This window comes from Pantherophis guttatus, chromosome 2 (assembly GCF_059756535.1).
Source record: "Pantherophis guttatus breed Tessera chromosome 2, ASM5975653v1, whole genome shotgun sequence".
In the NCBI taxonomy this organism is placed as follows: Eukaryota; Metazoa; Chordata; class Lepidosauria; order Squamata; family Colubridae; genus Pantherophis; species Pantherophis guttatus.
This window is the reverse complement of record NC_142064.1, coordinates 221,804,354-221,831,897: the sequence shown is the minus strand read 5'-3', so window position 1 is coordinate 221,831,897 and position 27,544 is coordinate 221,804,354. Positions and strand designations below refer to the sequence as shown.

The 27,544-nt window shown below is 37.2% G+C and overlaps 1 protein-coding gene across 4 annotated transcripts in view; it reads right to left on the bottom strand.

The window, feature by feature from the left end:
* Positions 1-27,544, bottom strand: part of FLNB (filamin B) — an 82,255-nt gene that overhangs the window by 34,447 nt on the left and 20,264 nt on the right. For all 4 annotated transcript variants that reach the window (XM_034436389.3, XM_034436398.3, XM_034436403.3 and 1 more), the window contains exons 2-18: positions 20,024-20,272; positions 19,042-19,139; positions 17,927-18,074; positions 16,475-16,593; positions 15,454-15,531; positions 13,698-13,860; positions 12,445-12,642; positions 10,392-10,529; positions 8,698-8,824; positions 8,052-8,188; positions 7,004-7,197; positions 6,209-6,322; positions 4,723-4,866; positions 3,690-3,813; positions 3,281-3,441; positions 2,368-2,458; positions 1,978-2,147 (exon numbers count right to left, since the gene is read on the bottom strand). In XM_034436389.3, the coding sequence (XP_034292280.3) occupies positions 1,978-2,147; positions 2,368-2,458; positions 3,281-3,441; positions 3,690-3,813; positions 4,723-4,866; positions 6,209-6,322; positions 7,004-7,197; positions 8,052-8,188; positions 8,698-8,824; positions 10,392-10,529; positions 12,445-12,642; positions 13,698-13,860; positions 15,454-15,531; positions 16,475-16,593; positions 17,927-18,074; positions 19,042-19,139; positions 20,024-20,272 (2,453 nt within the window). The remainder of the gene's footprint in view (positions 1-1,977; positions 2,148-2,367; positions 2,459-3,280; positions 3,442-3,689; positions 3,814-4,722; positions 4,867-6,208; positions 6,323-7,003; positions 7,198-8,051; positions 8,189-8,697; positions 8,825-10,391; positions 10,530-12,444; positions 12,643-13,697; positions 13,861-15,453; positions 15,532-16,474; positions 16,594-17,926; positions 18,075-19,041; positions 19,140-20,023; positions 20,273-27,544) is intronic.

Sequence of the window (27,544 nt, the reverse complement as noted above, 5' to 3'; positions counted from 1 at the left end):
TTTCCAACCTCACCCTTTAAACCTGTTTTTTCCCCATTTCCATTCAGAGCGCTTTCCAGAAATACAGAAATGTATATCGTGAACCATTTAAATAAGGCAGCATTATTCAAAACTGTCACTAGTTACTGTTTAGTTTTCAATTCATAATAGAATTATGATAGAATTCCATTATTAAATCTTCTTTAATCTTTTATATTATTAGATATCACCATAAGTCTATTGCAGGGGTGCTATTCAGCAAGATCTGACAGGTTCTGAAGAACCGGTAGGGGAAATTTTGAGTAGTTCAGAGAACCGGCAAATACCACCTCTGGCTGGCCCTAGAGTGGGGTGGGAATGGAGATTTTGCAATATCCTTTCCCCAGGAGTGGAGAGGGAATGGGGATTTTGCAGTATCCTTCCCAAGGGTGAAATGTTCCCGGTTCGGACCGGATCGCCCGATCCGGTAGCAATGGAGGCGGGTGGTTCGGAGAACCGGTAGCAAAAATCCCTGTCCCACCCCCACCCCCACCCCCCTGCATGCCCAGCTGAGCCGCACAATCATCAGAGGCTTTTTTTTTTACTTTTAAAAGCATTTTTTCTAAAACCTCTTCGGCCGAAAAAAATGCTTTTAAAAGTAAAAGAAAAAGCCTCTGATGATCATGCGGCTCAGCTGGGATCGTCTAAGGCACCTCTTCAGAGGTTGTAGAAAAAATGCTTTCAAAAGGCTCTGATGATCCCGGATGAGTTGCAGAGGCTTTTTTTCTTTTAAACGCCTCTGACGATCAGGCAACTCAGCTTGGATCGTCAGAGGCATTTAAAAGAAAAAAAGCCTCTGCAGATCAGGCAACTCAGCTGGGATCGTCAGAGCCTTTTGAAAGCATTTTTTTACAACCTCTTCAAGAGGTTGTAGAAAAAATGGTTTTAAAAGTAGGGAAAAAAAAGGTCACGCCCACCCAGTCACATTACTCCCCCCCCATCAAGCCACGCCCACAGAACCGGTAGTAACAAATTTTAGATTTCACCACTGATCCTTCCCCTGGAGTGGGGTGGGAATGGAGATTTTGCAATATCCTTCCCCTGTCATGCCAAGCCACACCACGCCCACCAAGCCACGCCCACAGAACTGGTAGTAAAAAAGTTTGAATTCCACCACTGGTTTATTGGCGTGTATCATGGATTAACTGGCTTTGAAAAAGGCTTGACTTTCCAAACAGTAACCAAACCAAGAAATGTTAACGGCTTCCAAAAGCCATTTGACAAGAGTCAACCATATTTTGAAGACAGTTCTTCAAATATAAGCTACACTTGCAGACATGCAAGTTGCCAGAGTTTATACAAAGAAACACTGTTCAGAAGTTAAAAACCATTTCCACTTACAACACCAGCACGCCTAAGATAAAGTTGGCATCAATGATGCTAGAAAGATCCAACCAAAACACAGACATCACTGAATTTAGTTACTCCAAAGTAGAGGCATCTAAAAGTTGTTGGGATCAGCAAGATAGCCTAGAGATCATACCAATATGAAAAATATCTAAGTTTACTTTGAAAACTGTCTCTGCCAATAATCACCCTTACTGTCCCTCAACACAGAACTAAATGACTGCTCATCTAACAAGCAGAAGAATTACACAAATATGTGTGGATTCCAGTTCAGGGTGAACAGTAATCTTCAGTTTTGCTTTGCTGCTTGCTTGATGATGTCCCAGAGCCAACAGCAACATTGCACACTGTTAGAAACACATGCTAATCGGAAACTATGACTTAAATGCCTATAAACAACATTTAGCTGGATTCCGAGTTTAAAATGTATTAAACAGCTTTCAGAGCATTGTTTAATAAAAATACATATGTGTTAGAGACTTGCTGTGTACAAAACAAGATCTGGAATTATTGCAGAACACTGACACATTTTATTTGCAATGATAACTGCCTCCGATTTCTAGACTTAAAGAACTGTACACCACATTTCTATCCTTTCGTGGGAGAATTTACCTGCTGTACAGGAGTGTATTTTACAGTGTGGGAATAATCATAGTTGTCAATGAAGTCCAAATCTTTGACAGCATCTCCTTCCATTGGTCCATTGAACTGGACATCCAGAGGGGCTTTCCCAGCACCTTTTGTGAACACAGTGAAGTGCGTGGGCTTTCCATTTTCCACACCTAGATAGATAAAGGAATGAAATTCATTACCTAGACATGTTCTACAAACCGTTTTTGGATAGAATCTTACAAATATCAAATTTAATTTTTCATACTCCAGATTTACTTATTTAACATGCATTTACGGGCCTTGACCAGGAATAGTTGTTGTTTTTTACTATGACTGCAACCAACAAATAGCCAATTAAATAGTTGCCTAATAATCAAGCAGAAATCTTACCTGTTTTACCTAGTCCAGGCCCTTCAGTTTTCACCTTGCTTGCATCATGTGATGGTTCCACTTTCACTCTGAAAGGACTTGTAGGAATTTCCTTAAGACAAACAAACAAAAAACTTGTCATTAAATGTAATAGCTTTTCAACAAAATGTCCAAAAATGAAAATATTTGTTTGTAGCACATTTCTGAATATCCAGGAGAACAAAATAAACTAGTCTTCTACTACAGCATTTTTTCTAGAAGCTTAGACAGCAATTTTTGTCCTATTTAATCTTAAAGCCATCCAAGTTTATTATATCAATTAAATTAAATAAAAGTCACTGTAGTTGTATACATTAGAACTAAGGCCAATTTTTATTAGATTACTTCTGTCAATCTGCCCCAAGTACATGTTTTTATTAAGACATGACATATTTGTGTATATTTTCAGTGTTGTAAGCTATTCTATATGCTGCAACTAAAGTAGGAGAATTAAATACATATTAAATATATCACTTACTACCATATACAGATACTTCAACAACTGATGGGAGCCAATCTAGAACCAGTGTCTTGCAAGCTTTCGGACTTGTGCTGGAGGCCATCCTCGGGGAACATCTCTCTCTCCAGATTGTGGGCACACATTTTGGAGAGAGAAAAGTTCCCTAAGGATGAGCTCCAGCACAAGTCCGAAAGTTTTTAGGACTAAATCTCTGATCCTGATCACCAACTCAGATTGGATCCTGAAACATTATCCTTGGACATGTATATTTGCCCTCATTCATGGTACGATTGCAATACAATACAACCACTAACCCAACTTTCCCTATCCAGATGGTTTTAGTCTTATACCCAGTATTAGAAACCAAACATCTGTGATATTTTAGGGACTAGAAATAAGGGTTGGCATCAAAAGCCTTATCAGATAATTACATACCTCTCCAGCAAACAGCACTTTAACAGTATAGCGCCCAGCTGCAGGCGGGTTGTATTTCACGGTAAATGTATCATTAGCATTGTGAATGATGCCAAAATCAATATCTTGCTCTTCTTCGTTTATTACATGAGCATCACACTTGATGCCCACACTCACATCACCTGGAAAGAAACAATTCACTAGAAATTGTATTGATAATTGTCCCCCCTTTGCTGCTTAAATATTTCTTCCTTAAAATACACTGTTTCTATCAGCCACTAGAATGAGAAAGCACATCCACCTAAAAGCAACATTGTGGGAAGCAAGCATTCTTTTTTAACAGCATTTCAGCTTAATTTTCTAACAGGATTACTGAGAAGGGTGGGAGGGGGTCACTACTCAGCAATTTGCTATACCAATCTGTTTTTACCTTCGCCTGCTTCTGTACAGTCCACAGTGAAATGAGTAGGTTCGTTAGCTTTCAGACCATTTCTTGCCACCCCTGGTCCGGTAACTTTCACCTTCTGAGGATGACTGCCTTGTCCTATCTGGACCTAGGTGGCATATATTTTCAAAATGTGAACTTAATAAATACAGATTAAGCACTTTATAATATTCAATATTAGTCAGACAATCTTTTTAAGTTTCTTCTACTGACATTCAACATGTGGTTTAATGTATTTGTTGAATCTTTTCTCTAAGAACTCAAGCGGGCATGCATCTTTTTTTCCAACAATCTTCTGGGAATGGACTGAGGGTGGACCCTAGATCTTTCTGGCCCCAATCCAACACCTCAGTCACACAGGAAAGACTAGGGCCTAATTAGTTATTATTTAGTTTTCATAGTGGCCAACTGGAAACCTCTGAGGAGCCCATGTGAGCCCAAAGAGAAATTAAAAGAACACTGGTCCAAAACCAATTTCTTCATCTTAATCCAATTTTCCCACTCCTAATCTGGGTATTCCTAATCTCATTTTAGAATAAGAGTAAGACTAAGATTTATTCAGAAATACATAAAAATGCTAAATGTTTATAAATATTGAGTATCAGAGTACAACAAAGGAAAAATTAGAAGGTGGAATATTTATTATATTTTAGCATTTTTTTAAATGATGTTTTTAAATGATAAAATAGTGGACCTTGACACTCAGTTCAGAGATTCAAAAAGATCTCAAAAATCTTTTTCTTTATTGTTAAAAATAATGTAATTTTATGGTTAATTTTTCATTAATGATATACTGGGAACTAACTGTACAACTCTAGCTACTTTGTCCTCTTACTATCTTGGCATCATTTTTTTTCTTTTCACCTTTTTTTAAAAACGTGATGAATAAAAATGACTTTAAAGGAATAGGATTCAGCTTTTGCTTTCAAGTAAGAATCTAATCTTGCAAAATGTATCAGGAAGCACATTGCAATTGGAAAACAAGCAGCTAGAGATATTTAAGCACTTTGCTACTTACTCTGCAAGGACTGTTAGGGACATTTGCTCCTCCCCAAGTAACAGCAATGGTATGCTTGATAGGTTTTGTTGGAATGTAAGAACAGGCATAGATGCCATCAGGCTTGCTCCTTGTTTGAATATCAATAGGATTTCCATCAGCATCCTAAAAAAGGGGAAAGCCAGCTTGCGTTCCATTAAAGCTGCTAAAAATGAACTGAGTTTTAACATTAGTTGTACATATAGTCATGCAAAGGGTGGCAGATACACAGTTTAACTTAATCAGTAAACTTAGGCCTTCCTTTTATGGAACTTCTGTTTTCCATATATTTGTGCTCGTTCTGCTGCAGCTGGATTATCTCTTCCCCACTATGATCAAATACCACTAACCACCCTGTGGAAGTGACTCCAGGAGAGTGAAGCACTGAGATCAGTTCTCTAGAGCTTATGGAAAGGATCTTGACTTCTATTTTCATTATGCTCACTACTTCACGTTCAATTGTTATTACCTATCCTGAAAGTATTTCTAAATTGAAAGGCAGAAGATGGTAGCATATTGAACTTTATTTCCAGTCTATTATTTTCTTTCCATTTAGAAATAAGATGTAGATTGCATGCCAAACACACACTGCCACTTATGTACTGAAAAAGCAGGTGGTGAAAGAGTTCACTTATCTCCTCCACCTTCAATAATGAAGCAAAATCATGAAGAACTGCTGTAACTCACTCTATCCTCAATATAGCAAGTTCTTCATGCTTCCTCTTCATTAGACCATCAAATAAAAATTATCAGTCAGTGTACTTTTAATCAATGAATTTTAGTTACCGTATTTTTCGGTCTATAAGATGCATTCCCCCCCCCCAAAAAAAATTGGGTGGAAATGTCTGTGCGTCTTATAGAGCGAATATTGCCAAAGCCCCGCCCACTCGCAAGCCCCCACCCTTTGGCCTCTGCCTCCTAGCAATTTGCCTCCTTGCAGCAAAAAGCCTGCTCAGCTTCAGCACAGCCTGATTTAGCACGAGCAGCTGATTGGCGGCTGGATCGAATACCGCCAATCAGCTGTTCCAGGCTGCGGGGACTGCCATCGCCCATTGCCATTGTCGCCCATCGCCACCTCTGCACATCCCATTTTCTGCCTCTGCACATCTCGTTTTCAGCCTGTTCCAGGCGGCAGGGATTGCTGCCAATCATTGCCTAAGTGGCGTCAACACCACCACCGACAGTACTTAGCAAGTGGTTTATATTACCTTGATTGAGGTGCAAATTGGTCCTCAGTGAGGTGACAGAAAACTCACATCATTGTAATAAAGATGTGTGCCAAATCAAATATTTTCAAATATAGAGATGGGGTAGGCCCTTATGATGTACTCTTTAAACATTACAGCCCCACTACATTTAAGAAGAAACTTATGAATATTGCCAAGAATTTGTGCTTATAATTCAAGATGCCTAAATGGATAACACTACATGGATTAGGAGTGAATGCTGCTTGGATCTTTGGCCTTACTTGTGCATATATCTTCAGAGGAGCATTCCCAGCTTCCTTTGTATCAACTACAAAGTCTGCCGGATTGTTCACAATGCAGCCAGTTTTTTCAAGCCCTTGGCCATAAGCTTTTACCTAGAAAAAGATTAGCAAGATATAAGGTGAGAGAATAGGCCAAGATGCCTTTATAGTCCTTTATACTACTAACACTGCATTGTCCCAAGTTTGCTCTTCACATCCAGTCTTAAAGCTTGTCTGATTGACTTAAGTATTAAAAATAAATATGCTTTTATTAAATGCTCAAGGGAGCAACTTACAATGCAAATGAAGCATACGCAACATGCATTTCTATTTATACATTCTTCCATCAAATAAGTTTCTCAAGAATTACATTTCTAAAGTTAACCTGGAACAGAGGCTGGTACCTATTATTCACATACTGGCCAAGGAGAGGCAGAAACAAAGAATTTTTTTTAAAAAAGAAATATTATGAGATGATTCTTCATTTAGCATGTAAGATAGATTGTCCTTATTTAAAAGACCCAATCCTGAATTTAACAATACAGTGATTAGTAAACTACTCAGGCCTCAGGCCTAATCTGATGAAATACCTCCAATCCCCAAAGCTACCAAATTCTTACAATTTTTAAACTTTTTCAAAAGAAAAACTGAGTTCTGGCTGTGTGACTTTGGGTGTGTCACTCACTCTCAGCCCAGCCCAACTCACAGGAGGCAGGTTTATTAGGTAAATAATATTCGCTGCCTTGAATGATATATAAAAAGGGCAGAATCATCATCATCTCTTTGTATCCTTGCCTTGTCAGGGTTGAAATCTAAAGATGCTGGATGGATGTAAGCCATGTAAGGGCTATCTTTGATGTCTTCATCATCACACATAATGTGAACAGCATATTCACCAGGCTCTTTAGGCCAATATTTCACATCACATGAGCCATCATTCTGATCATCACATTCAATTTTTGCTTGCGATGGGCCTTCAATAGCAAAGCCTGAAAAAAAGATTTTAGCAGTTGTTAGAGGCACTCAAATTTAGGATTTTTAAGGCTGGGTATTAAGCTGCAATGTCATTAACAAGAGACTGCTGAATAAGCAATAGCTGGTTAGGCTCATACAATTCATTAATCATAGCTAAGAAAATGCCATATTTTAGAATAATATATAAACCCGGTCTAACCAAATATGTGAGCTTGATTATATCTGTTCAAAACCTATTTCCCCATCTACAACAGCAATCTCTCAAAGTTTTTGTTTCAGCTAATGTCTACAAGACCTCAATAGCTGGGATAACAGATTGTACCTAGTGATAACAGTTTGCTTATCTTAGGTTTTGTGTGATGTCTGAACAGAACATTGTAGTTTATAAGCCATCATTTATTGTTTTGCATTTTGTCAGATCCCAGACACTTTGGCTAAGTCAACAAGCCATAGTTTAATGTGAATTCATTTAATTCATGCACTGCAGTGTAGTTCCATACCTGTAATCCACAGATCTAAGCATTAACATCTCCTAAGATTTTTGTTAGGATGTTCTTTCCTACCGTACTTTTATAATACTAGACTCTGTTTCAAGGCAAGGCTAATCATGTTATTATCTTGATAACCCTGAAGAAAAAAATGATTGGTCATTATTTACTGCTAATCTCTTTCAGATGAGAGTAGGGTATAGACCTATAATTGACATCAAAAGTACTGTACAAAGCCAATTCCATTTAAATATAGTTAGAAGATAAGATTCAACCCATTAGTTCAACAACAGGAAATTCTTACTATTGAAATAATTAGACACCATCTATCATGTAACATCTGTTTTGGAAGAAAGCAGTGTAATGAGCCAGGTTATTACCTAGGGATCCAACTTCCGGACCAATGGATTCTACAATGAAGTCTGCTGATTTACCAACAACTCCTTCATAAAGGCCTGGCCCCCAAGCTCTTACTTTCTGAGGACCAGGTTCAGAACCGACTTGCACTTCAAATGGGCTAGGAGAAGAAAGTCAAATTAGGAAAAATGAAGAGGCAACAACATGGGCACACATATATTTAATTCACATCTGTTTATTGAGAGAGAACGGTCAGTAACAGATTGGAGCTATGAAGTTTCAGAAACAACCAAAAAGCTTACCAAACAATTTAAAGCAAAAATCTAATTCCATACCTAAGTCACCTCACAGGAGAGTTAAGATGAAACATCAAAGAAAACCATGTGGACACAGTATTTTCAAGAAAAGGGAGAACACAAAATTAAATTGGGAATTTGATGTGCTAAATGTCTTCCTGCTCCAAAGTCTTGTCTTTTTTTACTTGTTTCTTAGTACCTATTACTAAATTTAGGTTAGACTGGAAAGACAGGATATTCCTTTATCCCACAGTAAAGCTAAGAACTAAAACTGAAACTGTTACCAAGTCAATGTATTTCCAACTCGCAAGATTTCAAAATAATTTACTATGGAATCACTTTCAATTACAACATATGAAATGTTTCAACTCACCTTTTTGGGATGTTGTGACCTCCCCAAGAAATTGTGACAATGTATTTCCCTGGGTTTACTGGGTAGTATTCAAATGCATATATTCCATCCATGAATTCCTTTTGTTTTACAAGTTCTTCCAAGCCTTCTGAAAAATATCATTAATTTAGCATTAGTCTTTAATAACTCCAGCCTATATTCTCTAGATATAGGTAATTGTATGTTTCAAGATCAATTGCCAAAAATGAAGTCATTTTTTCTTCTCATCCAAAAAGTGTTGCAAAGGGGAGAAACTACCCCATGTCATGTAATAAAGACAGCATAAACATTTCCAGAAGAATGTGATGAGTAAAAGTGTTACGTTACCATGCTTAATTCATTTCCCTATGTTATTCCTTAGTCTGCAACATTATGCATGTCATATGTGAAAACAAGGAAAGCTTAAGATTTGTCAGACCTCATGACCACAAATATTTGGGGAATGCCTACTTGATTTAGATTTCTTGAGAGTCTAAATATTCTAAAGTTTGTTGATACAAGCCTATTGTCTTCACTATTGCACAGTTGGCAACATTTTCTAGCCAATGCTCAAGCAGTATTGTGTAAATATTACAACTCATTTTATCAAAGGCTCCCCAAAATCCATATTGATTTGTATGAAATTGAACTCCATTTGTTTAATTTGGAGGCCAGAAATCCCTTTCAAACCAGGCTATGTTCCCAAAATTGAAGAGCTGACTGCCACATAGATGATCTTTCAGTTCATTGCAATTTCCACACTGACGTAGTTTTGTTAAATTGAAGAATAAAAAAAATCATGATGTCTCAATTAAAAGACCCTAGTTTGTTTGTGGCTTTCCACTCCAGGGAATATGTAAAGTGTAATGTTCCGAGTTATTTTTTATTATCAGTCTATAGACATATAGGAAAAAAATGACTGCTTTGAAAACCTGATATGATCACACCAGTTGCATTCGACATATGTAAACTATTTCAAGACTAGTTAAAAAGGTTGGCCAAATATAGCAAGCCAGGCTTGTTATGCAAATCTCTTCTGTTAATGTTCCTATCTGAAATTAACCTTGTAGGTTATCAACTTTTCCATAAGATACCGGTATCTCTTTCAAAAAGGTTGAGTAACTCCACCAAAAGTTGATTCATGTAGTGTGATTTGGTCTACACACACACACACACACACACACACAGAGGAAATCTCAAGTTGGAGATAGAAAGTAGCTTCTTCTCTCCTATAAACTGGAGAATTGAACTTTGGCTGAAAGTCTATTCTGTCCATTTTGTATATCAGTGTTACTAGTATTTTGGTTTTTTTCAAGTTACGTTTTCCTACAAGTTTAGTCTTGTCATCGAATAAGGATTTTCCTGCATAGACATTTTGGCCAAGAGCCTCATCAAATATATGATTCCATATCAAAGCTTACAAAGCTTACATAGCGGGTTATGTAGTTCAAGTTAATTCTATATGAACATGTAAATAATATGTTATTTTAAGTCAAATTTGTGTTTTCCTGCTTCTATCCACATATTAAATAAATATCTCAGTGAAAAGTGGAGCTCTTTTTCACTTCTAGAGTTCTCTTGAGAAGCAAAGTCAACATCCAGATAGCAGAATCAGCGGCTGATTGGAGTTATTTGCAAAAGACTCATATCACGGCGCAAAGCAATGCAAAAAAAAGAAAGAAAAGTTCAACACTTACTTGGTCCTTTTATTGCCACATGGATATCTCCACTCCCTGCGGCTTTAGTATCAACCTTGAAGTCTGCAGTTTCTCTGATCCTAACTCCTTTGGGTTGGAGGCCCCTACCACTGGCACGGCAGGCATTTGGATTGCAGGCTACAAGCAAATTGCAGACAGACATGAATGCAGTCTTTGATTCCTAAAGATATTTAATTTAACCAAGCCAGGCTGGAACAGCTTCTCTTGGCTTCCTTTAAGATGGATAAGACATTACATGAAATGCAAAACCTGAATACCATTTTGTAGTCTTAAGAAGCCTGTTCTTGGTTAAAGTCTTTACTTTGTACACATACAAATATACTGAATATTAATAAGCCTTTTGTCAATGGTTGCAATAAAACAGCTATGTATTTGAAACAGTAAAAGGCAATCAAATGCTCCCATTTCTAAAGTTCCAATTTTAAAAGCATGAAGCTTTCTAGCTTAAGCAAATTTTCAGAATCAGTTTCAAGTGTTTTGAAAGAGGAAAGGAAGAATAGGAGACAGAAAGCACAATATAGTAGAAGAGTTCCATAGAAATTAACCAAATAATCCAGGCAAGCCCACCACAGAGATGTGCTTGGAACAGGAAATTCTAATATAGCGGGAAAGAAACATGCAAGTGGTTTTCAAATATTACTAGATATATTGGAATAATTAATAGACAGAAACTTTAGGGGGGATAGAAGGCAGTTTAGAAAAGATCAAGCCAGGGGCATTTTGTGGCAGAGGAAACATTTAAAATGTTGAGGACATATGATGGAGGTTCTAACAAAGCAGTCCCATGGGGAAGGCCTGTCTAGTAAATGTTATGAGTGGTGCATAGTTAATCATATCAAGATATCCTCTGATACTCCAAATTACTTTTTCCTAAGTGTGCACAATTCTAAACATAGAACTTTGCTGCAGCTATTAGCTGCTTTTATTTTTTGCAAGAATGCCTTAAAACGTCACAGCTATAAGCTGACTCGCTGCTTGAAGAATATGCTAATTTTCCATTTATTTGTTCTTATTGTTTTTATTTAAAGAATTAAAAAAAATCAAGAGACAAAGTATTTGGCAGACACTATATTGCTTCTCCCTGGCTTAAGTTAAGAACCTACCTATCATCATTTGTCTAATCGTGATATTGCAGCTTTTCTAAACATACCCCAGGCATCTTGCAATAGCCCATTCAGTACATATCTTTCTGCAATCAGCCACTTTTTCTTTGAAGGTATTCGCATATACTCCACAGCAACTACTCTGACCATGCATGTATAGCATCTCACTTTTCCTAAACGTTTTTTTCTATATGCATTAGCTGTTCTTTGCCTGTTTGCTCACTGTAGCAGAATGAAAATATGAACAGCAAGCTAAAGCTTAAATCCAATTGATAATTTTCTATTTTCAAGTCTCCTACAACCAAGTTAGCTATTTGCAGTAAGGCAGTCCAACCTCTTGAAGACTGCTTGCAAGAATCTCCCTAATCTGAGAAATTGCTTGCAACATTCTGAAGCATTTAATTAAATTGCAAATTTACAGAATAGATTTCCAGGGATAAAAAAGGCAACACATACATGGTCACCCTGAACACATCTTACCGACAAGAGCTTGCTCAACTAGGAAGTCAATAGCAGTGAAGTCCAACTTCCCACAAATTGAGAGTGGCTCAGGAGAAGTAAGCAGAGGTCTGAAAGCACAGGAGTAGGCAAGGATGGAATAGAAAGCCAGTATCATTTCAGAAGGGAAAAAAAGAGTTATGATACAAAAATAAAGAAAATATAGCGGGTTTAAGAAATATAGCAAGAAGGTACTCTACTGGAGAAGTGCCAGAAAGAAAAACAGGACCATTTAGAATGGCAGATCAATTATATTTAGTTAGTAAAGAGTTTTCAAGGAATAATTTAATCACTCTTCACCAAGCCAGAAGGTTGATATTTTTTTAAAAATTAGCTTGCATTTGTAATTTTTTTTTTTTAAAAAAAATCTGTATTCATTTAAATGCCAATATGAATATGCATATAATATTTCATCCATCTCTAAAACATACCTTCACCAACAAGAATACCCCAAGGACTCTTTGGAACATGCTCTCCAGCAAATACTACTTTTACAGTGTGAGGACCAGCTTGAAGAGGCTTATAAACACAGCGGTGAACTTGATTTCCTTTGTCTTCTACCATAACCTCAGCAATGTTTGTTCCTTGAGGATCTTCAACCTCTACGCCTATATCACCAACACCAGCACCTAGAAGACAGAAGAGATAAGCTCAAAATGTAGCTTCCATAATTAACCATATAGCTAGAGGCCTATTATATAGGGGAGACAAGGGAAATGCATCATAATATTAAAAAATCAATTAGTAAGGAGGATGAAAGTTATACAGGATTAATAGGATTTTAATATGATATAATTTCGCTTTCAGGGGCATCCAATTTATTGCAAATATTCAACATAATGTATTTGACTGAAGCCATAAAATCTGAAAATAAAAATCAAATTGGCAAAGTTGAAAGATGCTTTCTACAACCCTAATATCTGAGACAAAAAAAAGCTAGAATTTAAAAAAAACTAGTTTTTTTTTCCAACTAGGTATTTCTAAAATCATTTAGGTCAAAAGCAGCAAATGTTTCTTCTGCAACATGGCCTAAGACGTGCATCCTGATTGGGAAATCTTTGGTATCTTTAGCAAAGTAAAGATAACTACAAATTAAGTTTCCATGCAAAGTTCATCAGCAACAAAACGCCACACCTAGTTACTTCATCATCTAGCAGACTGTGGAGAAACATTAGCCAAGTCAACGATGACTGATGCAATTCAAAAAGAACACCAATTCAAAATGCTTACTACAAATAAATTGTAAATATGGCAGAATTAATAGAAATGGTCAGATTGGATAAAACAATAAAAACTTTAATAAAAGACTGGAAAACTTCTGTGAACTTTTTTTGCTGAAATTGGAAAATCTTTCATCTGTGATTTTCTGAGGAAAGATTTTTGAACACAAAGGTTTAATCTAAAGTAGACTGCAGAATCCATGACCTCTAAAGGCCTGTTCATATGTTCTCCCAAACTATAGTTTTCAATGTCACTATATTAAAGAAACAGTGAAATAGTCTTATTAACCTTATCTAATTGTTAAACAAAATTTTAATTTCTACAAAAATCTTAGTTGCTTCATCTTCAAATGTGCAACTGAAGGGTTCAGATATCAAGCCATTTCAGTTTGCTACAGCTTATTACAATATGTCATTATACACAATTTTAAAATATTCCTACAAATTTGTTTAATACACCTCACCTGCTGTGTAGATGTCAAAATAAGTAGGCTTATTAGCTATATTTCCTGTTGTTTCCAAGCCTGGACCTTTGGCTGTTACTTTACTGGCATCTCCCTGGGCTTTATCAACATCTACTTCAAATGGACTCTTTGAAATATGCTGGCCAGCAAACAGAACTGTAACCTAAAAAAAAAAAAAGAATGTTCACATTAGATATAATAGACTACTGCAATGCGTTTGGCAACTGATGCAAAATGTGACAGACCATCTCCTGGCCAATGAAAGTTGCTGTGGTCACACAGCATTGAAGTATCTCCAAAGCCATTTCTTTCTATAACCAGCTCATCCAAATTGCTTATCTTAAAAAGACATGTTTAAAGTCCATGCCATTCAAGGGGATGTAGACAGTGTTTCTGTGTTAAGGAGCCTTTTCTTAGAAAAGACTTCATCCCCATCCCCAAGGTTTGCCTGGTGCCCATTCTCCTGTATTTTAGAAAGGTAATGAAAACGATGCCTCTGGAAGGTGATTATTGTCAGTAGAAAAAGTCACCACTGAGAGGAAAATAGAGTTAAGGAAGCATCAGCATGGGGCTTTGAAATGAGCCCAGGACTGCTGCTAGAGCAGGGGTCTCAAACCCAAGGCCCACGGGGTGCTTAGATCTGGCCCGTAGGGCCACCCTGGAAACTGTGAGGGACCAGCCCATAGTGCCCTGCCTGCGAAAACAAGCTCCCGAACTCCATTTCTGGCTGCGACAGCCTCCTGCAACCCTCTGCCAGCGAAAACGGAGCTCAGGAAGGCTGCCCTTCTGAGCTCCGTTTTCACTGGCAGAGCATTGCAGGAGGCCGTCGTAGCCGGAAACGGAGCTCGGGAGCCCGTTTTCGCTGGCAGAGCACTTGGGTGTTCCTGCCACAGGTGCCCCTGACATGAGTGACATCGAGCAGGCCACGCCAACTCTGGCCACACCCACTCCGGCCCCTGAGGTCAAACACAACCCTGATGCAGCCCTCAATGAAATTGAGTTTGACACCCCTGTGCTAGAGTCTCCTTAACTCAAATGTGTATTTTCTTGGGACACAATGTCTTCAAAAATGAATTAAGAGTTGCAGTTTGCAGCCATATAACTTCTAAAGCAAATTTTTGGGTATGGATCTGAAGCACTGAAAATCCCTGAGTAAAACCTATATCAAAACTAATATGGTTACATGACTGTAACGTATCATATTTTTGGCTGGAAACAGGCATTTCCTTCCAGTTTACATCAAAAAGTGCCCACTGTTAACACTGGATTCACTTAACAACCAAGGGATTCGCTTAACTACTGTGATAATTCACTTAATGACTGCTCCAAAAAAAGGGCATAAATTAGTCATGGTCACTGGTGACCCACATAACAACCCACATGATTTACAACTATAATTCCAGGTTCAATTACAATTGTAAATTGAGGACTACCTAGAGACATGGCTGAAAAGACATTTAATAGTTTAAATAATAGTGGATGAGGTGACTCTAAACAAATCAAAACCCTTTACAATTTGTTTGGGTCAAACTTCACGAAGCCCCAGAAATATAAGATAAACGTTTTTGGTTTTGCTTCCATGAGATGCTTCATAATTGGTAGACCAAACTATCAAGATGCTAGGGTAGCAAATGTATATTCCAGAAGGAGGAGTTGTTGTGAAACATAACTATTGCTGCAATCACCATACATTTACAAAAAACATTTCTCAGTTGTAGTTTTCCTCCCTACATACAAAGTCTTCAAATTGCCTTACCTTGTGAAGACCTGTAACTTTCGGCAAGTACTGAACAGCAAATGTCTTGTTCTTGTCATTGTCAGGTGTCACTTTGGCCTAAAATGGAACATTAGCTCAATATTTTCACTAAGAATTGCAATTATTTCCTGGTATCTAAGCTTAAAATAGCATCTTTGGAAAATGCTCCTCCACAAGAAATGTTTACTTCACTGTATGTCTTTCATCCCAAACAAACACCAGCAGAAATTCTCCCATTGAAACAGAGGCCTCCATTAGAGCATCATTATAGAAGATGACATGAAAAAGCCACTCTTAATTTTCTAGTTAGAGAAGTTTCTAATACTGTTTTGTAACGCAACAGACAAGGCAAAATTTATTTACTGGATTCATACTCCAGTCTAAATTTCCATTGAAAATGCCACTCAGAGAAGCTAATAAAAGTAGCAGAAGGATAATCAAACATGCAAATCAAACCTATGTCAAAGAAATCTATCAGTAAAGATTCACCTTAGCAATCAGACCAATCTATACATCAAAAGTGTATTGAAATAGATATGATTTTGCCTACCAACAAAGGGTGTAAGCTCTCCCATTATAAACCCTAAATGGCTTAGGACCTGTCTGAAAAAAATCTTTTCCATTATGAACATGTCTAGATATTAAAATATTTGGGACATCTATTTGGCCTCCAGTTTCCCTGCCTTTAGAACAGCCAAACACATCTCTTTTTCCATTATTTTAATAGTTAATTTTCACATTCATTGTTGCACCTTCTTCTGTTTTTGATATACTATATTCTAACTGTGTAGCTGTTCTAAAAATTCAGACAATTGACATAAAAACTGAATAAATAAATAGCTTAGTACCTGAACTGCAGATATCAAGGAGTGAATCCCAGTTCTTATTCATGCACTCTTTTAGTCAAACTATGGTCCCATGAAACTCATTCTAAATAAATACACTCATGCAAGTTCATCATTTTCCAATTACAAGAAAATAATCTGAAGCAATTCTACCCAAAATCCCTCAATAAGCACACCTCTTCTCTGTTTCCTTCTGGATCTTCTATGAAAACCATTACTTCACCTTGACCAGCACTGATAGTATCAACGGTGAAATTGGCAGGTTGTCTGACCATATTTCCATGAGGTTCAATTCCTGTAAACACATTTTAAAAAAACCATGCTTATATGTAAAGATATTCATTTACTAAATCTTGATATACTCTCACAATTAACACTGAATTAAATTATCCTCACTAATCACCAAGGCAGACAACTTTATGAATGTCATTTAAGTTTGCTTGAGTGTAACTAGCACAAGAATAGCTGCTGAAAACTGCCTCCATATAATTTTTTTTATTATTTTATTTTTATATGCCGCCCTTCTCCAGAGACTCAGGGCGGCTTACAATGCGTTAAGCAATAGCCTTCATATTTTTATATATTTTATACAAAGTCAGCTTATTGCCCCCACAAACTGGGTCCTCATTTTACCCACCTTAGAAAGGATGGAAGGCTGAGTTGACCTTGAGCCTGGTGAGAATTGAACTCGCAGTAATTGCAGGCAGCTGGATGTTAAATGCTGCCTTAGTAGGAGGCATTAGCCTCCTACGCCACTCAGGCTCCTGAGTGTGAAGTGGGCATGCTCCTTACATCAACAGATTGTGATAGCTTTGTTCCTTAAAACACAGGCATGTTTCCATTGTCTTGGATTAGTCTACCCTCAAGAAATCTTGTTTTTCTCCAGGGAGACCTTTGTCCACTATTCTTTCCATTGTTTAGAAAATTCAAATGTTCCTCCAAACAGCTTATAATATACAATAAACAAACTTATACATGTCTTTTTAAGATACACACAGAACTGTGTATGTGGGTATCTTTAAAAAAAAATTCCTTCGGTGATGTGATCTTGCTTCAAATAATATCTATGACTTAGCTCTCTCCATGTTTTCATCTACTTTTTCAAGCTAGTTATATCTACCTGACAGTGATGGAATACAAAGTCTAGGGACTTAGACAATAATCTTAAATCTAGGGACATAGACAATAATCTGCTCAAGAATGTTGTGTAAAGAAACATTATAGATACAAAAATAATAGTCTCGCTGAACTGGTTCTCACAGGATTGGGGAATTCATATGAAAGTAGGAGTGCCTTTTGGACAATTTCCACATTTCTGAATGTTAGCAGTGCACCAAATGAACACATGAAATATAGACGTTTGGCTACGTAGTAAAAATCAACTAGCTCTTTCATCAGAGTTATAAATATACCAAGTGTTGCCTATTTATTATTTTAAATTTATTATAGCTGCCAATTCCAATAGTGTCTGCACCGTGTAACAAACAAATAAAAATCTATAAAAACAAATGAAACTTAAAACCAGACAGACAAATTCAAACAAAACAAAACAGGGCTCCAAAAAAAAAACAAACCACAATACATTAACGCCAGTCCAGGGGCCAAAGCCAGATTACGTAGCACCTTACCTCTGCCATATGCTCTTGCCTTCTTTGGATTAAGCTTAGGTTTCAAAGGAGCACCTGGTTTCAGCTTTGCTTTGGGGAACTGTGACAAATAAGTCATTACAGAGTGTTCGTCCACATCAGGATGTATGATTTCTTCAGGAGCGATGACCTAAAAAACCATTAAAGGACAGTGTTAAGTGGGCCTTCATCTTCCTTGCCAACATTCCTGCTCCTTAACTATTTGCTTAGGTTTGGAACGATGGTTAACTAAATGCATTAATAAAGGGAAATGACCTTTTCAAAAATGTACATAAGATTCTAATCTACCTATAAAATGATACTATTACTATCATTCAAAATTGAGGAAGTGTTACCAGTTTTACTATACATTTTTAATAACCCATTATTTGAGGAAGTTCAGTGTAATGTTCTGCTGGTTCCCATAGATGTTAAGTCTATATATGTTTAGATATCTCATCACTCCCAGAAAAAAGCAACTATCAATGGCATGATCTGAAATGTACATAAAAACATACAGATTCTTTAATCTACTTTAACACCATCTCATTCAGGTGCTATTTAAACATGTTGGATTACAGTGCAAACATTTCCAACTAAGAAACATTTTTCTCAGATTTCTTTCTATTTTTCTATTTTTACAATAGAAAAAGAACTGGGCAGCTCTGTAGGCATTCAGATTGATTGCTATACACTGATAAGCTATGAAGTAACTGAATCTTTTTGTGAGCAGAATTAATCTGAAATTTTGACAGGGACAAAATGAATTTTCAGTTAAAAATGGAATTGGTACTATTTGTAAAAAAATATTATTATTATTATTATTATTATTATGATGATGATGATGATGATGATGATGATTATTATTATTATTATTATTATTATTATTATATTGAAAAATGAAGCCTTCAAATTCAAATACATTCTAAAGAAGCTTTCACAAAGTAGCCACTTCTATTTCATACAAGAAGTACATTACTTGCATAAACACATTATTGGATTAGTCACATTCCATATTCTGACAAGTGAATAATGTTGTTCCTAAACATTAATCAAATGTGGCTGTTTAGTTTATAGGCTACTCCTTAGATATACTGAAGCCGCTCCCTTTTCCATACCTGAGGGACACCTAACCAATCATCTGCTTGCTGCATAGCTTCACGAGCATTATTTACAGGCTTCTTAGGATCCCAATTTTCCCAGTCTGGGCAGAGACCTGAAGATAGGAATTAGGGAAAAGTTAAATCTCTGTCATTAAAGAAGCATGTGCACTTAGCCAAAAAAAATTACTTGAGTGGCACCAACCATATCCTAAATTAGAAAGTGGCGATTGTCAGCCAAAGCTTTCAGTGCAGAGTGAAGACCAAAACCCATCCACCCCACTTGGAAGGGGGGGAGGGGAAATTGCTTTTACAATATAACAAGTCTAAAGATTCCAAAGTTAGGCATTTTTCAAGAAACACTGATGCCGATGGCAACCAGTACAGCCACTAATTTCTATGACTCTGATCAAGCACAAAGGTTTTCTTAAGTAAGAATATAATTTACATCATGGTTGAAAAACAAGCTCTGAAAACTCATTCCATTGTAGCCTTAGCCATGAAAATCAGCTAGGTTGGGCCAGTCACTCTCTCTCAGCCCAACCCATTTCATAGGGTTGTCTTTGTGGGGAAAATAGGAGGAGGAAGGTATGTTGAATATGCTTACCACCTTGAATTATTTGTAAAAATAATTATAAAGGGGGTTAGAGATAAATAAATAAAATAAATACACAACTCTCAAGGGTTTGGGATTTTTTTGGTAGTCCCCAAAGAACCCAGCTGTCAAACATTAACAGCATGGTTCCCCATTATTTTGGAACAGAAAAATCAAAACAGTAGTGTACACCCTAAAGCTGTCTTTTTTTTTAAAAAAAATTGTGACATCAAACACCAACACTGTAGAAAACAGTTCCGTTTACATAGCTCTACCCAACGTCTCCCACAGCTAGCAGTCCACAAAATGCTAAGTGCAAGTGCAGGTTACAAAAAAGTTATTTATGTCCAAAGCTCTGAGTTATTGCTATATGCGATGTAAAAAGAAAAATCACAGGAGACTTACCTGGAGCACAGCTATCAACCAAGGCACCTAGTGCTTTTCCATCTTGCCAATTTTGGTTGAAGTTTGTTATTGGGAGATACGGGATTTTGTTCTGAATCCATCCCAACAGTCTCTGTTTAGGCGTTTGTTTCTTGGCATCATCATCTCCTTCATCTTCCCACACTGGCATAGAGATTGAATAATGGAGGATAAGGGTCCATACTAAGCCTAGGATTAGCTTCAAATTTCCATCAACAATAGCTTTACTATCTGAAAAGAGAAAAAGAATTGCCATTCCATTAAGTGTTGCATTTATACAGGCAGCCCTCAGGTTAAGAACAAGTTGAATTCCTAATTTTGTATTTAACTTGAATTTGTTGAGTTCTTACTTGAGTTCTGTAAATCAGAACTCGTACTTACAAAGAACCTCCTATTATTAAAAATGGCAGACAGCATTGTCTTTCCTCAATAGCAATAGCAATAGCACTTAGACTATATACTACTTTACAGTACTTTACAGCCCTCTCTAAGCAGTTTACAGAGTCACCATATTGCCCCCCACAATTTGGGTCCTCATTTTACCCACCTCGAAGGATGGAAGGCTGAGTCAACCTTGAGATTTGAACTGCCAAATTGCAGGCAGGCAGCAGTCAGCAGAAGTAGCCTGCAGTACTACACTCTAACCACTGCGCCACCGTGGCTCAAGCTGATGAACCACCGAAGCTGCACTATGCTTTCAGGAACTGCTGAAAACAGGCTACTTATTAAAAAATACAGTGGTTTGTCCGCTTAGGGAAGGCGAATGCCATCCCCCATTTTTAGTAATAGGCAGCCCGTTTGCATCTACGGGTTGTCTTTAAGTGAGACGTTCTTAGCCCAGGGGTCTTTTCTGTATGTGAAAGAAGGTATTTAGTCTGCTATAATGAATCCCAGTCAGGAGCTCGGAATCCCAATGCGTGCATGTGGACATCACCGTGACCACAGTCTCCTTTCTTGGCATCTGTCAAATCTCAATACCCATATTTCTGATTATTTAACTAAAATTATAAGGAAAGTGAGCACACTGCAAAGCCAAACACCAGCCTCAACCACAACCTTTATTTCCAGAAATAAATATCACATGGAGGCTTTCATAGAAAATAAAAAGCATAGAGTTTTCAGCCACATGCTTTTTTTGGCTGCCTGCCAAAACTAAAGACAGACTTAAGCTAAGTTAATAGAAAGCATTATGAAGAAAGAGAAGGGGGTGAAGAGCAACTTCAGCGGGAAGATATTTTATGAATGGCCATTCCCACCATGGCATCCACTGCAATATATCAATAACCTAAATGGGTCCACTAACCAAGAATGGTTGGGAATTCATAACTTTGATTCAATTTAGCTCAAGCAGGCAATGAAGGTACAAAGTTTAAGCATATTATCATCTCAGCAAAAAGTATACTGAGGATCTACTGCCAATTTCTAAGCGATCTGCAAAATCTGTACCCAGATCCCATTTGACTGATATCAGTTTTATAGTGAAACACAAAGTAGATTCTATTATGAATCTAAAGCCTACCCAGTCTGAACTCTGTTCACAATTCAAACAGCACCAAATATATCATCTTTAGCACAATACCTTTTCTCAGAAAGAAAAGAATGTTTGTATAGCTCCATGGGACCGTCATGGTAGTGAAAGTGGGCAGAAAGACAGGCCTATATTTTTGATAGATATACATAAAGAAAGTAAATATTTACTATCATTCTTCCTAAAGAATGAATTGTTCCTGTGGCTTAATGTTTCACCTATCTTTCTAGAGGCTCTGGCTTAATATTTAACTGAGCAGGAAGCAGATTGCAAACCAAAGAGATGAGAGTGAAGAGTTGGAATACAGATTTCAAGAGGGTTGTCTAGCTAGCTAGTAACACCAGGCAATTGCTGTTCTGTCAGATTACAGTTCTGTTTTGATTTAAAACCTTGGCTGACAAGAATGAGTCTTGTGCTGCATAGGAACAATGAAGGTTACAAATCACTATATCTAAGGATTAAAGACAATCTATCACACAAAGGTCTGAACCATTTGTTTTTCAGCTCACGCCAAAGCAGTTATCTCACATTTGAGTTTTAACCCAAGGTTTTGAAATTTAATAACTGATTTCAGTGAAAAAAAGTTTGTACAAAATGTTATGGAATAAATGCTTAAAATGGCGCAATGCCTAAAGTTTGTGCAAAAGAATTTTACTTGCTTAAAACTATCAGCAAAACTTTTTTAACCAATTGTTTAAGAACAGACATAGTGATATCATACCCAAATAAAAATCTCAGCCAAGACCCAAGGCCATCTCACATTTGGTTTCTCGCTGTGTCCAAGTAATTGCCTCTGGGATGCTTGTAGTCATTATGTGTCCTTGTAGAGACTACTGGAAGCATGCCAACTTCAGCCCAAAGAGAAAGGATTCTTCAAAACTTTTGGTAAGCCCTCTCTCCCTCATTAATTACACAACTCCCCTTTATAGATATCCAAAGTAGCAGCTATCACCATGCTTTGTGCAAATGAATTCCTGAGGTTAATTATACACTGTGAGAAGATGTATATATTTAGATTAGATAGTTAATATTTATCTATATTAACTGCCACTAGCTCTGGGAAAAATATTGTTTTTAGGCCTGGTTAGGCCTAAATGCAAAGTTTGAACCTGGGATCTTTCAAATGCTAAGCCTATACTTGATGCTGTCTATTGTTCTTCTGTTCTAAGTAACAGATATGTGGGGAGTAGGAAAAATCTAGAATATGTGAATGATATTAATAATTTAAATTTCAAGGTTGACAATTCTGGCTGTCTAATATGATTTTCAAAGCATGCCTAGACAAATCCCTACAGCTTTCTTGTCAAAGTTTTTCAGAAATGGTTTGCCATTGCCTTCTTCTTAGGATTGAGAGAACTTGACTGGCCCAGACAGAAAAGCCCACACATACGTATGGCTTTTTAACTAGCACTCCCAAGGTGGGACTAACATTCATGGTCTCCTGGTTTGTAGCCTGAAGCCTTAACCACTATATCAAAATGCCTCTCCAATGCCCATTACTACATCTCTATAGGTGGCTTCAGTGTTAGTGAAATAGAAAGCAAGTACAGTATATTGTGTTCCTAAATGATATTTTGGTGGCCAGTTGGATTTGGAAGGTCAGCTAACCCACAATTAATCTTGTGTGTATGACCCAATTATTGTTGTTAGATAGTAAATTACTCTTAAAGTGCTGTAATGACAAACTTAGAACTGAATGCAAAACTCAAATCTGGCTACTATAGTTAATAGGACTTGAGCAATGCTTCAGATTTGATTTGGAAGAAATACTTCAGAATGCACAGGGGTACAAATGCATCATCCGACTTTGTTTCACTAAAACAACTATGCATGTTTCCAGAACTATGCAGCTGCAACTTCTGCATAATCCCAGAAAAGATACAACTGCTTTAATGAGTCATAAATTGGAGCTACATTTGCACTCCAGTGCTATGTGAAACACTTCTAAATTAAATCCAAAGCATTCCACAGCTTTAATAATTAAATATCTTATGAAGCAACTTGCAATGAACAAGCACTGTGCAGAAATTACAGGAAAGAAGTCCACAGATATTAGGTTATGCAAACAAGTTCTTTCCCGGGATTCATGCAACACCAAACAACAAGGTTTCTTTGTTGCAAGATGTGTTTGGTTTAAAAAGCTGCCACCAAGTGTGTGTCCATGCACAGGTTAAAGCCCTTTTTTCCCTTTCAAATCAAATATGCTGCGCAATCTTACTAAACCTGACTTAATAAGCCTTCACCTGTCCAGGTGTAGTGATCTAGATGCTACCACCTGTAGGTTTTATTTTCCAGGTAAGGTTAAGAGCAAAACTTTACAAAGCAGGCAAACTGCAGCTAAGTGTTCAATAATAAAACTCCTTCCATTGCAGGCAATAATTTTAATGTTAATGGCTTTGATCTTTTGCCTAGTCAATTAAGAGTGTAATTTGCACCCAAATATTGTCATTGTTAATTGCAGTCTTAAATTACTTAGGCAACTGAACCCAGTCTCAAGTTATGAAGACCTAAGGCTTGAGGAACAATGTTTAATTATATTGTAATATTTAATAGTAGATGCAAAAGTATGCTTACAGGGCAGACATTTATCTCCAGGAGATTCCCTTTGTGGCTGCATCTTGGAATCTTAATACAGTATTGTAAAGCCTTAAACATGCCAGATTACAACAGCAATTGCTCAACAGCCAAAACGTATTTTTGAAGTTTAAGGACTGTGACAATTTCCACCCACAAATTGAACTTGCACAATGCTGTGACTCTGCTAGAATACTATAATTTATTGAGCTGTTGCAAAGTGTAAGAATTTATATCACATTAGAAAAAATTTATTTATTTATTTATTATTATTTATTTATTAATCAAATTTCTATACCGCCCTACTCCCGAAGGACTCAGGGCGGTGAACAGCCAAGATAAAATACAGATAATACAAATATTAAAAAATCCCTTAAAATTATTAAATATATCGGCCGAAACACAGATTAAAACACCCAATTTGTAAAATCACGAATTAAAAAATTTAAAAATTTAAAAGATGGGAGTTAAATAGCCAAGAAAAAGAAATGCCGTGACAAACTATTCACGGACACTTCAATCTATGAGAAGCCCAGTGTATGATTTGCTCAGACCTTCTGAAGATTTTCTTAAACAATGGAAGTATATATTTTTTTACAGAAATCGATAAAATACTAGGTAGTAAGTGATCTATTTTCACCTTCTTACTTATTTTCAAATTATACAGTATCATAGCAGACTATGTGAAATGTTACCGGAAAGATTACAGTCTTACAATTGTACAAGAATTGTAAAAAATACAATCAAATACTCTTAAACCTTATAGTACATTTATTTGGTCAAAGAAGAGGCAGGAAAACTTTCAGGAATCAAGGGACACATTTTCCATTTCATAACCCCCAGATAGTGGTGGCATAGATACGTTACAATGAACGTGATAGCATGGAATTTGCATCCCTTTGATACTGATGAGATTGGACCTGTTCACTCACCACTAACCCAACCCCATGAAATAGGCGTTTTTTTTAAATTCACCTTTTCTGGGGGTTTTGTTTTTAAGCGAATACTTTTGCTATGAAAAGTCAACAATAGGGTGGGGATTAGGGGGAGATAGGTCCTAGTGCTAAAAATATGGGCTAATTGTTCTCCACTCCCTGTTTAGAGGCATGATCTATGGATGATGATCTAACTTGATGAGCAAAATAAGCTAAATGAGTGGACTTGCACAGGCCTGCACACCAGATCATCTGTTAGCTACATGCAGCCCACCAAGCAGCCCTGTGTGGCCTGCTATTTTTTAAAAACAAATTCACCACCATCAGGAAGGAACAGCCACTGCCCCACAAAATATACCCTGTTGTGTGCCTCCAATACTACTGCTTCGCTAGCCTGATGGTGCACCGACCTGCAATGATTTTGAATTTATCACCGTGTCCCTTTCTCCGCTACAAGTTGTGCAGGTCTGGTCTACTGGTTGAAGTTCTGGATTAAAATCTGGGAGACCATGAATTGTAGTCTGCTTTAGGCACAAAAGCCAGCTGGCTGGCTTGGGACTCTTAGCCCAAGGAAGAAGACACTAGCAAATTACTTCCGAAAAAGTTGCCAAGAAAACTGTACAAACATCTCTCTGCGGTCATCAGGAGTCAACAGTGATGTGTAAGAGAAGAGACGGAGATAGAATAATTTAATTTCAGGATTCCAAACACAGCATTCATGTGCCCACTGAACTTCAACCCCACCCACTTCTCTGCCCTTCTGTTTACTTTTTAAAAATAAATTGTACGTACTGCAGAGCACCAGCCTAAAACTTACATTTTATTTCCAAGCTGTATTACAAAACAGAAAATGATGGGGGAGGGGAGTTGTAGCCCAGTGTTTTGTTTACCAATGGGCACATTACAGGAGGAGGCCAAAGATAATAAGAATGGATAGCAGGGAACATTGTGCAGAAATGGACTACAGGGAGTAGCAAATACTGTACCAGGCAGTTAAAAAGCAGCAATTTACCAAGGTAAGCTTTAAATGGCAGCAATTCTATAAATAGAACAGCCCCTCCCCAGCAGTGTTTTTTGGAAGGCTGTTTATAACACAGCCACAATATTTTAAAAGTGCCAATCAGCTCCTAACGGTTGGGAATCTCTAATTTATTTGGAACATTTGCAAATACTTCTCAATTTACAACCATTCGTTGAGTGACCGACGTGATAATGGCACTGAAAAAAGTGACTTATGACCTTTTTTCACACTTATGACCATTGCAGCATCCCCATGGTCACGTGATCAAAATTTGGGCACTTGGCAACTGACATTATTTATGACAATTGTGCTGTCCCAGGGTCACCATTTGTAACCTTCCCAGCCAGCTTCTGACAAGCAGAGTCAATGGAGGAAGCCAGATTTGCTTAACAACCACATGATTCACTTAACAACCACAGTGATTTGCTTAACAAGTATGACAAGAAAGACCATAAAAGGGGGCAAATCTCACTTAACAACTGCCATGCTTAGCAATGGAAATCATAAGTCAAGAATACCTATATAAGATATCTCTCCACTAGTTAAGCAATTGAGAATACCATTTAAATAAAACAGCAATTATTTTTTTAAAAAACTAAATTCAGAACTATTAGATAAATCTGAAGCTGAAACTTCAGGAATCACTGATCACAAGGGTCATCATTTTAGCATAAAATGCAATAAATGACAAATCCAATGTGGGACTCTCTATATTATGAGGGGCGGGGGTGCCACAAGAGTAGAAATGGGGGTGTTACCCAGGAGACTGTTCTGTCTGGCACACTATTGTTCCCTGTTACTGCAATTAATGAATGACTTCAAATATAATAACCTCTTGCTTCCTTCAAATGCCAGTTCTAAAAAAAAAGTGAGGAATTAGGGCGTACAGATATTTGCTCCAAAATAATTTTGGGTATTATCCAAGCTTTGGAAAACTGACACTTTTGATAGTAACAATACGTTGTCCAACTCCTAACCATGAGTTATCTAATTGAGTTATATATTCGACCATGATACAATTGTGAGTTGTAGACTTTACAACCATGAATTGCAGAGCATTATGAGCTCCACTTGATGAATAGGTATTGAGACTCAGCAAATGTATAGTAGATACTTATGCTTTTGAAAATTAGTTGCATCCTAAAGACCGATGTTAAATATTTACCAAGGGAAAAAAGTCCCTTGCAGAAAGATTATTCAGGCTGTAATTCAAATAACTCTTTTAAAGATGTTGTCTGGGACTTTGGTGTTTATGTGTGTTTGTGTGGGGTTGGGAGGGAGAGAGAGAGGGAGTGATCTTTATTGTACCAGAATGCAAACTGCTTTCAAAATTCCCTGAAATGTAAGATAAGCTCACATTCTAATTGTTACACCATTGGAGATAAAGCTCATGTCCCTGCTTAGTCACCGTACTGTGAATTGGGACCCATGGACTCTAACAATGA